Below are 18,661 nucleotides of genomic sequence, written 5' to 3' on the forward strand. Positions count from 1 at the left end.
AAAAACTTGGAACTTAAATAATACGTCATTGAATTTCAATCTCCGTGTACATGTGTACATTCAGGGTCAGTGACTAATTCATTTTAACATAGTTGGCTTCAAATTGCGAATTGTGATACATTGCGATATACCCATTCTTTATGTGTTTGGTGGTCTAAGCTATTTGTCAAATTGTAAATACAGAAATACATGTATTGTAACATAAGTGGCTAAACAATAAAAAAAAAAAAAGCTAGCTTCGTTCAAGCTAACTGATCAACGGAGGCGTCCAAGGATCAATAATCCCAATGTATGTACAACAGCCATTAAAACGTGTGTGTTCCTGTGTATAGTTTAATCATATAGTCCCCCATTTGCCATGCTTTTAATACTAGCAGGTTTAAGGCCAGCATTACTAAAACATAAGATAGTAAATGTTCTGGTGAAGGCATGTCTATGCTCGGGAGCCAAGGATGATGATGATACCACCACCAACCCAGGGAAACCACCAAAATTATCAAAGAAGAAATGGAGAAAGAAGTTAAGGAACAAGCCTGCATCAAATGAACACCTGCCCTGGGAGGAGAGATTGGCCGACTCTGTCACTCCTCTGTGGCGGCTGAGTTACTACGATCAACTCCAGCTGAAACAGAAGCACCAGGAGAGGATCCTACTACAGCTCTCAGATCAGCTCTTATGTGGAGAGTCGACCCAACATAAGGCCTTGACACAATGTCCTTCTCCACCCAGGAGTACCAAACTCAGCTTCCCTCTGCTGCCTATCTTACCGTCACCTGTCAGGGACGGCTACCGCAACAAGTCTACCTTCTCGGTCAACCGTGGCGTGGATGGCAACCCTAAGACGGTGGGGTTCTACGTGGGAACGGGAAAGGTGGGAAACATTGTGTGTGTGAACGGGGACCACCTCCTCAACATGCCCGAGAGACATAAGCTGGTGGCCAGGTGCTACCAGGACTTCCTCCGCCTTTCAGCCCTGGAGCCCTGTCTGCTGTTCCACGACGGAGGCCACTGGAGGGAGGTAGGATAGTATCTAAACCCAGTTCAGAGGGCCCACCAGTAGTTTCATATATTTGATGTATCCTAACACCATCACAACTGATTCATATTAATAGTGGTGGCATTCCTTCTTGATCAGATCTCACAACACTTGTATAGGTGTTTAACATATCAGCTAACCACATCATATGATATAGCAAGCAATCTGATGCCCGACTGTGCAGTCGATGAAGTGGCAAACAACCATTGGTTGATGCAATGCAACGGCCCTTTTTGAGAGCATCAAAACTGTGATGCATCTTAGGTAAATTAACTGACTTGACTGATCTACAAATAATAATGGTGCTCAGAAAGTGACTTTTTGGACATGAATGCCAAAACATTCAAGAGATAAAGGTGCTCAAAGTTGACCTATTTTGCATACCCACCATACCATGAGACATCCATGTCTTCATCACTGGAAAATGTAAACGGTTGAGGTTGATATATTTTAAAACCTTACAAACAGGGTCGTCAACTATTTGATAAATTCTTGATAATTTTTTGATACATATAAATTGTCTTTTACATTTCTTTCCCCCCTAAATCTCAATGATCAAAAAAAGTGGAAATTCAGATTTTTTTCATATTCACATATTTCGTAGTTTTTAGCTCATCTGAGGTTTTCGAGTTGTGCCCGCCATCAGTTTAGACATAACATGTTCTTCAATACAGGGTGGGTGTCATGTATTCACTTGTAGCCTACTTCTCAGCTGAGATGCCTGTGAGAAGGACCCAATCACGTGATGGGCATTGGCTAATGAGATATCTGAGATAGCCATGTGAGTGAGAGGTGCTTCGGAGCACGGCAGCCGGGAGAAGGGAATTATTATATTCAGCCCAAGGGCACAACGGCCACAGAAGGCATTGATTTTTTTAGGGGGCATTACGGCCACACAAAGGGGATGCCGCCGGGAAATTCGAGGCCTGCTGAGATTGCAGCCTGCAATACAAACAAATCAGAGCTCATGCCTTTCATGCAACTTTTTTCAAGTCATCATTAGAGTCGCATCACGCAGCCTTAAAATGTATTAACATATAGCCCAACATTTGTATCACAACTAAAATTGCATACATAACTCTAAATTAAGCATATAGGAAGAGCTGTTTCTTTGTAAACCGCTCAACACAGAATAGTCGCATGTGTGCACTTCCTTGGAAATCGTTTGGAGAAAATATCCTTTCTATTTTATTCAGCTATGTTCAATTGTATTTTTTATTGTGATAGTGTCGGCCAGGGCCACTCAACTCTTACCCTACAAGGTCCGGCGCCTGCTGGTTTTCTCTTCTACCTGATAATTCATTGCACACACCTGGTGTCCCAGGTCTAAATCGGTCCCAGATCAATGAAAAAAAGTAATGAAACTGGCTTTAAGGTCCAGAGTTGAGTTTGAGGGGTGTAGGCTATATTAAATGGATTTATTCGACTTTTTAAAATGTAGATGTTCCAAAGGTCTTCATCAGTGGCTTGTAGGCTAGGCACAGGAGATGCTAAATGTGTTTTAGTTAATTACGGTCAATTACTGTTAGACGGGCAGTTATTTTCTTGACAATCACCGGCTGACAAAATTTCATGACCGCCACAGCCGTGTTCAAGAGTGTCAAATCCATGATGCATTGTGGGTAAATTGTGACTGACTGACTCATCTACAAATAATAACTAGTCGTTTATTTATGACGCAAGGTGATTCGTAGATAAGTCAGTCAGATGTCGAACAAGCCCAATGGTACAGGTGTTTCAGCTGTTCTTGTGTTGGAATACTTCAAATATATAGAACTGCTGGTGGACTGTGATTTTTTATTTGACCTTTATTAACTAGGCAAGTCAGTTGAGAACAAATTCTTATTTTCAATGACGGCCTAGGAACAGTGGGTTAACTGCCTTGTTCAGGGGCAGAATGACAGATTTTTACCTTGTCAGCTAGGGGATTTGATCTTGCAACCTTTCGGTTACTAGTCCAACGCTCTAACCACTAGGCTACCTGCCGCCCCAATGAAAAAGGCTGGGATAGGATAGGCCGATACTTTATTGTTCCTGGGGGTGGTAAATTGTCTTCGACACAGTACTGCTGTATACACATGAACCCTATAAATTATTACACACTCACAGGTGACAGTGAGGACCAACGCAGCAGGCCACACCATGGCCATCGTCTATTTCCACCCACAGAGGCTCACCCCGGAGGAGATAGAGGTCCATAAGTCCTCCCTGGTGGAGTACTTCACCCAGGGGCCTGGTGCCATCTGCCAACTAGACTCCCTGTACTTCCAGGAGAGCTCCATGACCCGTTGCAGCCACGAGGAATCCCCCTACCAGCTGCTGCATGGCCAGCCACACATACACGAGGAGGTGAATACAATACAATGCAATACAATATCACTGCAGTCTGTACTCCTCTGCAAATTGGCAGTCAATGGTACTGATATTATAATTTTTCACGCTTCATGTCCAAATCATCAATAAGTAACTTAATTGAGCTACACAATACATTTTCATACTTTAGCATGATTTGAACATGAATTGCAAAAAAATCTAAAATCAATACCATTTTACTTCCATTTGATTAGAATTTAGCATTTGGAAGCAGTGGCCAGGTAAATAAAACCAAAGCATGGGATTGCTGTCATCATACCTTGTCCATAGACTGCTTACAGCAGGGGTACTCAACTACTATTTGAGAAGGTTCAGTGACATAAACTTCCAGGGTGGCAAAGGTCCGGATGGATATCGTCCTTTATCGGCGCTGTGGTACAGCGTAGTAACAAACATAGTTGTCTACGACTTAGGAAACATGTTGTTATATAAAATGTACATTAATTACATTAAATGAGACTAAGAATTTTAATTAATTACATTATTTCGAATGTAAACATGTGCAACATTGCTGAAGAACAAAAGTGGTTGCATAATTGTCTATGCAAAAAGTGCACTGTGAACCATTTTTTTGTTTGTATTATTAAAAAAAAAAAAATAGCCCCTTTTCTCCCCAATTTCGTGGTATCCAATTGTTAGTAGTTACTATCTCATCGCTATAACTCCCATACGGGCTCGGGAGAGACGAAGGTCGAAAGCCATGCGTCCTCCGAAACACAACCCAACCAAGCCAAGCCGCACTGCTTCTTAACACAGCGCGCATCCAACCCGGAAGCCAGCCGCACCAATGTGTCGGAGGAAACACCGTGCACTTGGCGACCTGGTTAGCGTGCACTGCGCCCGGCCCGCCACAGGAGTCGCTAGTGCACGATGAGACAAGGATATCCCTACCGGCCAAACCCTCCCTAACCCGGACGATGCTAGGCCAATTGTGCGTCGCCCCATGGACCTCCCGGTTGCGGCCGGCTGCCTCAGAGCCTGGGCTCGAACCCAGAGTCTCTGGTGGCACAGAGACTCTGCGATGCAGTGCCTTTGACCACTGCGCCACCTGGGAGGCCTTTTATTTTATTTTAAAAAATAAAATAAAAGTAAAACCAGGTTTTACTTTTATGGAGGCATGTGCATGTTTTCTGGAGAACAAAGGAGAGTTGAACAAAAATAATATTCTGAATGCACAGAATGTCACCCAGGGCCTTGACCTACATTAATGAGAGAAATTACACTTTCGGTCTCCTGCCAATGCTTTGAACTTTGACACAAACGGTATGAGAGCAACTCTGAGACACTGGTGCAGGTGTTCATTGGTGAGCCTGGTGCGGTATTTGTTTTGAATAAAGTTAATTGTGGGGAAGGCTGATTCACAGCTGTATGTGAAGCCAAACATGGTCAGGATGTACAGTGCATTCTGAAAATATTCAGACCCCTTGACTTTTCTCACATTTTGTTACGTTATAGCCTCATTCTAAAATTGATTAAATCGTTTCCCCCCTCAATCTACACACAATACCCCATAATGAAAAAGCACAAACAGTTTAGATTTTTTTGCACATTTATAAATAATAAGGAACTTAAATAACTTAAATATCACATTTACATAAGTATTCAGGCCCTTTGCTATGAGACTCAAAATTGAACTCAGGTGCATCCTGTTTCAATTGATCATCCTTGAGATGTTTCTACAACTTGATTGGAGTCTGCCTGTGGTAAAGTGCACTTCAGAGCAAACACCAAGCCATGAGGTCAAAGGAATCGTCTATAGAGCTCTGAGACATGATTGTGTCAGCACAGATCTGGGGAAGGGTACCAAAACATTTCTGCAGCATTGAAAGTCCCTAAGAACACGGTGGCCTCCATCATTCTTAAATGGAAGAAGTTTGGAACCACCAATACTCTTCCTAGAGCTGGCCCCCCAGCCAAACTGAGCAATCAGGGTAGAAGGGCCTTGGTCAGGGAGGTGACCAAAAACCCGATGGTCACTCTGACAGCGCTCCAGAGTTCCTCTGTGGTGATGGGAGAACCTTCCAGAAGGACAGCCATCTCTACAGCACCACCAGGTCTTTATGGTAGAGTGGCCAGATGGAAGCCACTCCTCAGTAAAAGGCACATAACAGCCTGCTTGGAGTTTGCCAAAAGGCAACTAAAGGACTCTCAGACCATGAGAAACAAGATTTTCTGGTCTGATAAAACCAAGATTGAACTCTTTGGCCTGAATGCCAAGCGTCACATCTGGAGGAAACTACGGTGAAGCATGGTGGTGGCAGCACCATGCTGTGGGAATGTTTTTCAGTGGCAGGGACTGGGAGACTAGTCAGGATCAACGGAAAGATGAACAGAGCAAAGTACAGAGAGATACTTGATGAAAACCTGCTCTAGAGTGCTCAGGACCTCAGACTGGGGCGACTGTTCACCTTCCAACAGGACAACGACCCTAAGCACACAGCCAAGACAACGCAGGAGTGGCTTCGGGACAAGTCTCTGAATGTCCTTGAGTGGCCCAGCCAGAGCCCGGACTTGAACCCGATCAAACATCTCTGGAGAGACCTGAAAATAGCTGCGCAGCAACGCTCCCCATCCAACCTGACAGAGGTTGAGAGGATCTGCAGAGAAGAATGGGAGAAACTACCCAAATACAGTTGTGCCAAGCTTGTAGTTTCATACCCAAGAAGACTCAAGGCTGTAATCGTTGCCAAAGTTGCTTCAACAAAGTACTGAGTAAAGGGTCTGAATACTTATGTGAATATGATATCAGTTCTTTTATTTATATATTTGCAAAAATGTCAAACTGTTTTTGCTTCGTCATTATGGGCTATTGTGTGTAGATTGATGGATTTTTAAATCCATTTTAGAATAAGGTTGTAAAATAACAATGTGGAAAAAGTCAAGGGTTCTGAGTACTTTCCGAATGCACTATACGCATTAAACTACACAGTAAAAAATGCAAGAACAACATTGTATTAACATGTAGTTACATAGTAGCTGCTTTTTATGTATATTTTTTATTTATTGTATATATATATTTTTTTTAGGGGGTAGATCAGCTTTAATATTGCAGATAGATTGTAGCTTCCATCAATGTAATTGTCTGCATCATTTCCAAATCCCCCATATATTTTTTTGCAAATATACAGTACCAGTGAAAGTTTGGACACAACCTACTCATTCAAGGGTTTTTATTTATTTTCATTATTTTCTACATTGTAGAATAATAGTGAATACATCAACACTATGAAATAACACATATAGAATCATGTAGTAACCAAAAAAGTGTTAAATAAATCAAAATATATGTTATATTTGAGATTCTTCAAATAGCCACCTTTTGCCTTAATGACAGCTTTGCACTCTCTTAGCATTCTCTCAACAAGCTTCATGAGGTAGTCACCTGGAATGCATTTCAATTAACAGGTGTGCCTTGTTAAAAGGTAATTTGTGGAATTTCTTTCCTTAATGCATTTGAGCAAATCAGTTGTGTTGTGACAAGGTAGGGGTGATATACAGAAGATAGCCCTATTTGGTAAAAGACCAAGTCCATATTATGGCAAGAACAGCTCAAATAAGCAACAAGTCACCTGGAATGCATTTCAATTAACAGGTGTGCCTTCTTGAAAGTTAATTTGTGGAATTTCTTTCCTTAATGCGTTTGAGGCAATCAGTTGTGTTGTGACAAGGTAGGGGTGGTATACAGAAGATAGATTTGGTAAAAGACAAAGTCCATATTATGGCAAGAACATTTCATATAAGCAAAGAGAAAAGACAGTCCATTACTTTAAGACATGAAGGTCAGTCAATGCTGAAAATTTCACGTTGAAAGTTTCTTCAAGTGCAGTCGCAAAAACAATCAAGCGCTATGATGAAACTGGCTCTCATGAGGACCGGCACAGGAAAGGAGGACCCAGAGTTACCTCTGCTGCAGAGGATAAGTTAATTAGAGTTACAAACCTAAGAAATTGTAGCCCAAATAAATGCTTCAGAGTTCAAGTAACAGACACATCAACATCAACTGTATAGAGGCCTTCATTGCCAAATTGCTGCAAAGAATTATGCATTCATTAATGAATACCTAAATCGGACTTTCTTGTTAAGTGTCCGATAATCTACCATTTACATAGGAGTGGTTAAAACATGCTAATAACGGTCCTCTGAGTATATAAAAAAAAAAGTTTGGTATACCTCAACTGGTATGCCATCCAGCCCTGGAGTTTTCCCAGATTTAAAGGCTTTAATTGCATCAAGAAGTTCCTCCTCTGTAATTTCACCTTCACATGATTATTTCTGTACAGCTGTTAATTTTACATTATTAATAGAATAAAATCCATACGATTAGCTTCGGTTAGAGGAGATGGAGACTGAAACAAAAACATATGTTTAAATTACTCTTTCAAAATTTCATTTGGTGAATCATGGGTGACTCCATCATTTGTAGCAAGTTTAACTCATTTCTTTTTGGTAGCATTTCTATGTTGAAGATGAAAATATTATTTGGTGCATTTTCCCCCATATTCCATCCAGTTTTCTTTATTTTTATAATATATTACACTTGATCTTTCTTGAATAAGTTCCTCCATTTATTTTTGTTTTTCCTCTAACTTATTCTGAGCCTCTATGGTACATTTTTTATTGCTATCTGTTCTGTTATACCTTCTATTTCCTTTGTTAATATGGACGCTTGACCTAAATTGCTTTTGTTTTAGTACTGAATTGCATGGCCCCTGAAGGCACATTTAAAAGTGTCCCATACAATAAGGGGATCTGCTGTACCTATGTTATGTTGGTAAAATTCAGTTCAAATCAAATTGTATTTTAGTTATACAGTTGAAGTCGGAAGTTTACATACACCTTAGCCAAATACATTTAAACTCAGTTTTTCACAATTCCTGACATTTAATCCTAGTAAAAATTCCCTGTCTTGGGTCAGTTAGGATCACCACTTTATTTTAAGAATGTGAAATGTCAGAATAATAGTAGAGATAATGATTTATTTCAGCTTTTATTTCTTTCATAACTTCTGACCCACTGGAATTGTGATACAGTGAATTATATGTGAAATAATCTGTCTGTAAACAATTGTTGGAAAAATTACTTGTGTCATGCACAAAGTAGATGTCCTAACCGACTTGCCAAAACTATAGTTTGTTAACAAGACATTTGTGGAGTGGTTGAAAAACTAGTGTTAATGACTCCAACCTAAGTGTATGTAAACTTCCCACTTCAACTGTACGTTTTAGTTCAACATTCCTCTGTCCTAGTTTAAAAAATAAAAAAAGTTATAATCCAATAGGCTTTTATGAAATTTCCAATATCCTCGCCCATGTGGAAATTCAGTAAGAGTAATGTTATCTGATAGTTCGACCGCATTCTCTCCCCTATCAACACTTTTGGTGCCAACGAGAATGACATCAGTAAGTAGTCAAGACGACTAGCTTGATTGAGCCTCCTTCATGTATATCTCACTAGGTCAGGATATTTAAGCCTCCATATATCCACTAGTTCCAATATATCCATGACATTTGTGATTTCCTTAAGAGCATGAAGGTGATAGTTTGTAGTGTGATTTCCTTTATGGTCCATCGAGGTATTTAAAACAGTATTACAATCTCCCACCATAATAATAGCGTCTTGTATTGCTTGTAGGGTTGATAATGTATTATCTATATTTTCAAAGAAACATGGCTCATCATGTAAAGGTTAATGAGCCATATCTGTTTATGGTCCAATAACATAAGTAATATCATCCATCTGCCTTGCGGATCTGTTTGGACAATTTTGCACATTCGGATCAATATTACTGTTAATTTATTTCATCACCCCTTTTGAGTTTCTTTGCCCCTGGGAGAAATATATTTCACCCCCCAGTCCTTTTTCCACACAACTTCATCTAAAATTGTTGAATGAGTTTTCTGTAAACAATAGATATGATGTTCTTTCTCTTTAAGCCAAATCAAATTTTATTGGTCACATACACATGGTTAGCAGATGTTAATGCGAGTGTAGCGAAATGCTTGTGCTTCTAGTTCCGACCGTGCAGTAATATCTAACAAGTAATCTAACAATTTCACAACAACTACCTTATACACACAAGTGTAAAGGAATGAATAAGAATATGTACATATAAATATATATGGATGAGCGATGGCCGAACGGCATAGGCAAGATGCAGTAGATGGTATAGAGTACAGTATATACAGATGAGATTAGTAGTGTAGGGTATGTAAACATTATGTAAAGTGGCATAGTTTAAAGTGACTAGTGATACATTTATTACATCCAATGTTTAATTATTAAAGTGGCTAGAGATTTGAGTCAGTATGTTGGCAGCAGCCACTCAATGTTAGTGATGGCTGTTTAGCAATCTGATGCCTTGAGATAGAAGCTGTTTTTCAGTCTCTCGGTCCCAGCTTTGATGCACCTGTACTGACCTTGCCTTCTGGATGATAACGGGGTGAACAGGCAGTGGCTCGGGTGGTTGTTGTCCTTGATGGTCTTTTTGGCCTTCCTGTGAAATCGGGTGGTGTAGGTGTCCTGGAGGGCAGGTAGTTTGCCCCCGGTGATGCGTTGTGCAGACCTCACTACCCTCTGGAGAGCCTTACGGTTGTGGGCGGAGCAGTTGCCGTACCAGGCGGTGATACAGCCCGACAGGATGCTCTCGATTTGTGCATCTGTAAAAGTTTGAGTGTTTTCGGTGACAAGCCAAATTTCTTCAGCCTCCTGAAGTTGAAGAGGCACTGTTGCGGCTTCTTCATCACGTGTGGGTGGACCATTTCAGTTTGTCCGTGATGTGTACGCCAAGGAACTTAAAACTTTCCACCTTCTTCACTACTGTCCCGTCGATGTGGATAGGGGGGTGCTCCCTCTGCTGTTTTGTGAAGTCCACAATCATATCCTTTGTTTTGTTGATGTTGAGTGAGTGTGAGGTTATTTTCCGTACACCCCACTCCGAGGGCCCTCACCTCCTTCTTGTAGGCCGTCTCGTCGTTGTTGGTAATCAAGCCTACCACTGTAGTGTCGTCTGCAAACTTGATGATTGAGTTGGAGGCGTGCATGGCCACGCAGTCATGGGTGAACAGGGAGTACAGGAGAGGGCTGAGAACGCACCCTTGTGGGGCCCCAGTGTTGAGGATCAGCGGGGTGGAGATGTTTCCTACCCTCACCACCTGGGGGCGGCCCGTCAGAAAGTCCAAGACATTTACATTTACATTTAAGTCATTTAGCAGACGCTCTTATCCAGAGCGACTTACAAATTGGTGCATGCACCTTATGATATCCAGTGGAACAACCACTTTACAATAGTGCATCTAACTCTTTTAAGGGGGGGGGGTTAGAAGGATTACTTTATCCTATCCTAGGTATTCCTTAAAGAGGTGGGGTTTCAGGTGTCTCCGGAAGGTGGTGATTGACTCCGCTGACCTGGCGTCGTGAGGGAGTTTGTTCCACCATTGGGGTGCCAGAGCAGCGAACAGTTTTGACTGGGCTGAGCGGGAACTGTACTTCCTCAGAGGTAGGGAGGCGAGCAGGCCAGAGGTGGATGAACGCAGTGCCCTTGTTTGGGTGTAGGGCCTGATCAGAGCCTGAAGGTACGGAGGTGCCAAGACCCAATTGCACAGGGCGGGGTCGAGACCCAGGGCCTCCAGCTTAATGACGAGTTTGGAGGGTACTATGGTGTTAAATGCTGAGCTGTAATCGATGAACAGCATTCTTACATAGGTATTCCTCTTGTCTAGATGGGTTAGGGCGATAGTTGTTTAGCTCAGTTACCTTAGCTTTCTTGGGAACAGGAACAATGGTCACCTTCTTGAAGCATGTGGGGACAGCAGACTGGGATAGGGATTGATTGAATATGTCCATAAACACACCAGCCAGCTGGTCTGCGCATGCTCTGAGGAAGCAGCTAGGGATGCAGTCTGGGCCGGCAGCCTTGCGAGGGTTAACACGTTTAAATGTTTTACTCACGTTGGCCGCGGTGAAGGAGAGCCCACAGGTTTTGATAGCGGGCCATGTCAGTGGTACTGAATTGTCCTCAAAGCGAGCAAAGAAGTTGTTTAGTTTGTCTGGTAGCAAGACGTTGGTGTCTGCGACGGGGCTGGTTTTCTTTTTGTAATCCGTGATTGACTGTAGACCCTGCCACATACGTCTCATGTCTGAGCGGTTTAATTGCGACTCTACTTTGTCTCTATACTGACGCTTAGCTTGTTTGATTGCCTTGCGGAGGGAATAGCTACACTGTTTGTATTCGGTCTTGTTTTCGGTCGCCTTGCCATGATTAAAAGCAGTGATTTGCGCTTTCAGTTTTGCGCGAATGCTGCCATCAATCCACTGTTTCTGGTTGGGGAAGGTTGTAATAGTCACCGTGGGTACAACATCACCAATGCACATGCTAATAACCTCGCTCACCGAATCAGCGTATACATCAATGTTGTTTTCTGAGGCTATCCGGAACATATCACAGTCCACGTGATCGAAGCAATCTTGAAGTGTGGAATCCGATTGGTCGGACCAGCGTTGAAGGTAAATATTGTTTGTCTTTTCTTATTATCTATTAACCCATTACAATTATAACTGGCTATACTTATTTCACCAATTACCCAAATCTATCATAATTTATATTTGTAAATGTACCATTAAAAAGTACCATAGTGCTTTTTAACTACATGTTGATAGAGTTTAGCAGTGTAGGTTATTGTGGAAGAAGGACAGTGACATTTCTAAATCTATTTTGCTTAAAGGTCATTACTATAAATTAGATATATTAGGGATGTTAATCATTAATCGGTTAGCCGCCGGAAATACATTTGACTGGTCATGCTTATCGGTCTGTAGGGTAATCTGCATAATTGTGTGGAATTAAATTAAAGTGTATTTTCTTAGTCGTCATGCATATTATTTATCAAACGTGCACAGCATACAGAGCCTAGTTTGAGAAGTAGAATAGCCTACCACCTGTCAGACAGCGCGAGAGTAGCTCCTCATAAAGTCTGTAGGCTACTGGAGTGAAACCTGCTTCTGTAAGCCCAGTCATTGCACAACAAATAACAATTCTAAATGCAATTGCGTGTTAACTTTGGTGGCCTGGATTAAAAGGAGCTATTTTTATTTATCATATCTCAACTCTTAATTAAAACGCGCCTCCCAATCGACATTCGGGTGTATAGGCTATAGCCTGCCTACCGTTGACATATCAGTGTTTCACCCACCCCTTTGCAATGTGAGCTTGAGGCAGTATAATTGTTTGAAACCTGAACGTTTTACTTTCCTTCAAATAATGAGGCATGTTTAACCTTGCTTCAAAGTAGCCTTGCGAAAATCCAACCGTAGAAACGTGGAGGTAATTACACCACATTACCAAAAGCATGTGGACACCTGCTCGTCAAACATCTCATTCCAAAATCATGGGCATTAATATGGAGTTGGTCCCCCCTTTGCTGCCATAACTCTTCTGGGAAGGCTTTCTACTTGATGTTGGAACATTGCTGAGGGGACTTGCTTCCATTCAGCCACTAGTATTAGTGAGGTTGGGCACTGATGTTGGGTGATTAGGCTCGAAGTCAGTAGTCCAATTCATCCCAAAGGTGTTTGATGGGGTTGAGATCAGGGCTCTGTGCAGGCCAGTCAAGTTATTCACACCGATCTCGATAAACCATTTCTGTATGGCCCTCGCTTTGTGCACGGGGGCATTGTCATGCTGAAACAGAAAAGGGCCTTCCCCAAACTGTTGCCACAAAGTTAGAAGCACAGAATCGTCTAGAATGTCATTGTATGCTGTAGAGTTAAGTTTTCCCTTCACTGGAACTAAGGGGCCTAGACCAAACAATGAAAAACAGCCCCAGACCATTATTCCTCCTCCACCAAACTTTACTGTTGGCACTATGCATTGGGGCAGGTAGAGTTCTCTTGGCATCCTCAAAACCCAGTCGTCCGTCGGACTGCCAGACGGTGAAGTGTGATTCATCACTCCAGAGAACGCGTTTCCACTGCTCCCGAGTTCAATGGTGGTGAGCTTTACACCATTCCAGCTGACTTTTGACGTTGCACATGATGATCTTAGGTTTGTGTGCTGCTGCCCGGCCATGGAAACCCATTTCATGAAGCTCCCGATGAACAGTTCTTGTGCTAACGTTGCTTCCAGAGGTAGTTTGGAACTCGGAATAATGGTGTGGCAACTGAGGACAGACTATCTTTACGCGCTTCGGCACTCAGCGGTCCAGTTCTGTGAGCTTGTGTGGCCTACCAGTTCTTAGATGAGTCGTTGTTGCTCCTAGACGTTTCCACTTCACAGTAACATCGCAGTTGACCGGGGCAGCTCTAGCAAGGCAGAAATTTGATGAACTGACTTGTTGGAAAGGTGACATCATATAACGCTGCCACTTTGAAGGCCATTCTACTGCCATGTTTTGTCTATGGAGATTGCATGGCTGTGTGCTAGATGTTATACACCTGTCAGCAACAGGTGTGGCTGAAATGGCCAAATCCACTATTTTGAAGGGGTGTCCACATACTTTTCGATATGTTGTGTGTATATATAGTGTATTTTATAAAGACTTCCTCATGCCATTAACCAGAATTTCTCTCCTGTTCTATATGTTTTCATATCATCCAAAGGCACAATCATAGTAGTATTAGAACTTTAAAGGGTTCTTCGGCTATTCCCATAGGGAAACTGTTTGAAGAACCCTTTTGGGTCCAGGTAGAACCCATTTGGTTTCCATGTAGAACCCTTTCTCCAAAGTGTTCTACATGGAACATAAAAGGTTTCTACCTGGAAACAAAAAGGGTTCTTATATGGGGATAGCCGGAGAACCCTTTTGGAACCCTTTTTTCTAAGAGTGTAGTTGTTACTATTACACTGAACAAAAATATGAACACAACATTCAACAATTTCAAATATTTTACTGAGTTACAGTTCATATAAGGAAATCAGTCAATTGAAATAATTTCATTAGGACCTAATTTATGGATTTCACATGACCGGGAATAAAGATATGCATCTGTTGGTCACCGATACCTTGAAAAAAAGGTAGGGGCGTGGATCAGAAAACCGGTCAGTATCTTGTGTGACCACCATTTGCCTCATGCAGCGCGACAAATCTCCTTTGCATAGAGTTGTTGATTATGTCCTGTGGAATGTTGTCCCACTCCTCTTCAATGGCTGTGTGAATTTGCTGGATAGAACTGGAACACGCTGTCGTATACGTCGATCCAAAGCATCTCAACCATGCTCAATTGGTGACATGTCTGGTGAATATGCAAGCCATGGAAGAACTGGGACATTTTCATCTTCCAGGAATTGTATACAGATCCTTGCGACATGGGGTTGTGCATTATCATGCTGAAACATGAGGTGATGGCGGCAGATGAATGGCACGAGAATGGTCCTCAGGATCTCGTCACGGTGTCTCTGTGCATTAAAATTGCCATTGATAAAATACAATAGTGTTCGTTGTCCGTAGCTTATGCCTGCCCATACCATAACCCCGCTGCCACCATGGGGCACTCTGTTCACAATGTTAACATCAGCAAACCGCTCCCCCACACAACACCATACACACTGTCTGCCATCTGGCCGGTATAGTTCGAAGGTGAACATTTGCCAACCGAAGTCGGTAGCGACGCCAAACAGCAATCAGGTCAAGATCCTGGTGAGGACGACGAGCACGCAGATGTGCTTCCCTGAGACCGTTTCTGACAGTTTGTGGAGAAATTATTCGGTTGTGCAAACCCACAGTTTCATCAGCTGTCTGGGTGGTTGGTATCAGACAATCCCGCAGGTGAGGAAGCCGGATGTGGAGACCCTGGGCTGGCGTGGTTATACGTGGTCTGCGGCTGTGAGGCCGGTTGGACGTACTGCCAAATCCTCTAGAATGACGTTGGAGTCGGCTTTTTGTTAGCTGCTTCATTACAGGAGTTGTATGTTCAATAATAGGCTGTAGCCGTATGAACTGTAAGACGATAGGCTTGCTATTGTTGCATGTTTTCATTTAGCTCTTAATAAAAAATATCCGGTCCTTGTATGAATGCATAGTATCAGGGAGGATGAGGCAAAACGAGGTTTCTCTCTCGCCAAAATATGTCCAAAATAAGCCCAATACGTTTCTATGGGCTTATTTTGGGCCTAAGCTTGTCGCCTGCCTTCCCGCCTTGGGACGACTCCCATTGTTAGGGCGAGAACATAAGCATCTCGTCATTATACACAGATCTCTGGTAGTATTTTCTGTTGGTCACTTCATTTTATTGTTTGCAAAAAAATGTACAGTTTGTTGACCGGTTATTGAGGATAAATAAGTCGGCAGCAAAATTGACAGAAATGTGCATCCCTAAGATGTATTTATCATGCACTTATATCATCCACAGATTTTGGGGTTCAAGTTCCGCATCTCGGCAGACGCCTTCTTCCAGGTGAACCAAGGGGCGGCGGATTCGCTGTACCGCACAGTGAGAGAGATGGGCCTCCCGAATGGAGCTCGAGAGGGAGGAGGAGGGGGCACACTCTTGGATGTGTGCTGTGGAACGGGGGCCATCGGTATCACCATGTCCCCCAGAGCGGACCGGGTCATCGGGATAGAACTTATCCAGCAGGCCGTGGAAGACGCCAGGCACAACGCAGCCCTCAACCAGATCCAGAATTGTGAGTTCCTCCCTGGGAAAGCCGAGGTTGTCCTTCCTGGGCTCATGGAGGTCCTGGGCTCCACCACTGACTCTGGAGGCCCCCTCACGGCTGTGGTGAACCCAGCCCGCGCTGGCCTGCATTATCGTGTGATCCGGGCTCTAAGGAATAACTCATCCATCCGCAGGCTGCTCTATATTTCCTGCAAACCCGAAGGAGAGGCCATGAGGAACTTCAGGGAGCTGTGTTGCAGTCCCGACCCACATAGGAAGCTGACAGGCGAGGCTTTCAGGCCGACTGTGGCTGTGCCTGTGGATATGTTCCCTCACACGCCACACTGCGAACTGCTGCTGGTCTTTGAAAGATAGTTAATTACTACCACTACAACTTCCATATCAAGTTTCTTACACATAGTGAATTTTTACACATAGTGAATGGTGTCCTCTGGATTGTGTGATGACTACAGAGATAAAACAGTCAAATCAGTGGAAACTCAATTCCAAAATCCTCTCAAAAAGGAAAGTGATTATTACATTTTTTTAAATGCTGAGAGCTTTTCAATGTCATGTAGAATGTTGAATGAAAGTTGTGTTATTCAGAGACAGATGCAAGTCTAATGAGGGGGTTGTGTTCCTATATCCTGCAGCAGCAGTGAAGCAAAACATTTCCTGCCTTTTGTGAATGGATCAAAAGTAGAAAATGAGTGGAGAGCAGGGGAAGTGTGTTTGGGGTTGCTTGCTCACAAAATGCAAGTATAGATTCTACACTATCTTCCTGTATTCTGTATTTGAATGAGGCATATGCACATGCTGTATTTCCTGTTACTTCATTACATGCCTGAACTGAGTAGGCATAAAGTCTATATATCTACACTAGGTGGTGCTGTGGAGTCCAATGGTCCAACTGTTAACTTATACTGTGTAGCCTTCAGGTATGGTACACATCTTCCATTATTGCTGACATACAAGACAGAAGGTACCCATAAACTTGATCAACTAGGGTGGAATCTACAGTATTTGATCAGTTCTCCCTTCTAAAAACCCATAGTTAACATATAACAAACTTAGAACAAAATAAATCATGGACATATTTGACAAGTTTGGGATCAATGCAGGAAGTAAGCAATTTTCAGTCCTGCTTTAAACCAAATACAACTCACAAAGTTTAGCATACATAAAGGCTTCATAAGCACTACATAAATGCTTCACAAATCATATAAGTGTATCGCATATTCTATCAATGGTGTATAAACACTGCGTTATGTCACATTTCGCAATTCACTCTACAGTGGGAATGACAATGTCACCTTTTATATATCATTTATGACATATGCATATAGATAGCAGCTGTTAATTGGTCAGTTCTGAGGACTCCTGGGAGGCGTAGGTCTATGACCAAGGTGGAATTAAAATAAAATCACATGTATTTAAGATGCTTTAAAAGTTGAATATACATTCACAACTTTACAAATTGGTTTGAAGTACTAAAAGGACAAAACAAGACACTTGAGGCAAGAAGCATTTCAATATAGCCTTTTCTCATTTTTTATGACTTACAATCAGCACTGTCCAGGACATAGCTTAGATGAAAAGGCCTACAAAAATGTTGGCCTCGTTAGATTTATTTTCAAAGGCACAAGTAGGTATGTCAGGCTTCAAGTAAGTAGGAGCACTAGCAAAACTGTGAAGAAGTGGAATAATAGAAGTATGGAGAACAACAATACTGTTCTTGCTGACAGAAGCACACTAATCACCCTATATGTAGCCCATTGTGAGGAATGATAATTGTTCCACTGACAAGCTATTGTGAAAGAATAAATACGTTTTTACACCCCAAAAAAATTGGTTGCTCTAGTACATTTTTGTGGTTTAGAAGCAAATTTCCTACAATTCTACCCAGGCTTTTGTAACATGACTCATGGCATATTTTGGGTAGGCTATTTCATGATGATAATAATATTGTAATTAACATGAACCATCAAGTATATTAGTTAAACATATTCTTCAGAAAGAGATTCGCTCAATAGATGCTGACAGAGTCACACATTAGATTACTTCCCAAGAAAAGTCGATTTTTGCTTTGCTTTGAGTCCTCGAACCAAATATATCCCCATATGCATCAGAATCACGCCTTTCTCATGAAAGTTGCTGCTTGTTTATAGCCTAAAGCATTACAGAGTTAAGCGATGTTTTTATAACGCTTATAAAAGGGATATCTTTTTCCCCCTTCAAAATCTTAAGCTTAAAAGGTGTGCTTTTTGCCATTTTCATTAACAATGAAACCCCTCAATTTAACCCCTCAATTTGAGCTGTGGTTGAAGGTACTGGTTCACTGTACTTCACTGCCACTGTAGTTCATTGACTTATTGCACGTAATGTGCAAATAATGTTTCAAATACAGAGTAGGAGAAACCGCCTGTTTGAGCTACAGAGGTTACGCTGTTCATGTGTCGTAATGTGCTCCTTGGCATGCCTGACAACAGCGTGTGTTTTTTTCTCCCCAGAAGTGGTCAGAGGGATGATGTCATGCCAGACCTAGACCACCAGAGCTGCTGACCAGTAGGGCTAATCACAGACTGGCCCCTAAGCCAGGAGATAAGTAGCCTGGTCCCAGATATGTTTGTGCTGTCTTGTGACAGTGACCATAGGAGATGGCAA

General features: G+C 42.2%; 1 protein-coding gene across 2 annotated transcripts; it reads left to right on the forward strand.

The window, feature by feature from the left end:
• Positions 1-41: 41 nt before the first annotated feature.
• On the forward strand, positions 42-17,845 carry LOC139571030 (tRNA (uracil-5-)-methyltransferase homolog B-like). Of its 2 annotated transcripts, XM_071393508.1 has the most exons (3): positions 42-1,018; positions 3,146-3,385; positions 15,752-17,845. In XM_071393508.1, exons 1-3 carry the CDS (start codon positions 359-361, stop codon positions 16,370-16,372), a joined length of 1,521 nt encoding a protein of 506 aa, XP_071249609.1. In that variant the 5' UTR covers positions 42-358; the 3' UTR covers positions 16,373-17,845. The 2 variants fall into 2 exon arrangements, with proteins under 2 accessions (XP_071249609.1, XP_071249610.1); XM_071393509.1 differs by lacking the exon at positions 3,146-3,385 and having other exon boundaries at positions 15,752-16,524.
• Positions 17,846-18,661: the final 816 nt, after the last annotated feature.

The sequence above is a fragment of the Salvelinus alpinus genome, chromosome 3 (genome assembly GCF_045679555.1).
Source record: "Salvelinus alpinus chromosome 3, SLU_Salpinus.1, whole genome shotgun sequence".
Lineage (NCBI taxonomy): Eukaryota > Metazoa > Chordata > Actinopteri > Salmoniformes > Salmonidae > Salvelinus > Salvelinus alpinus.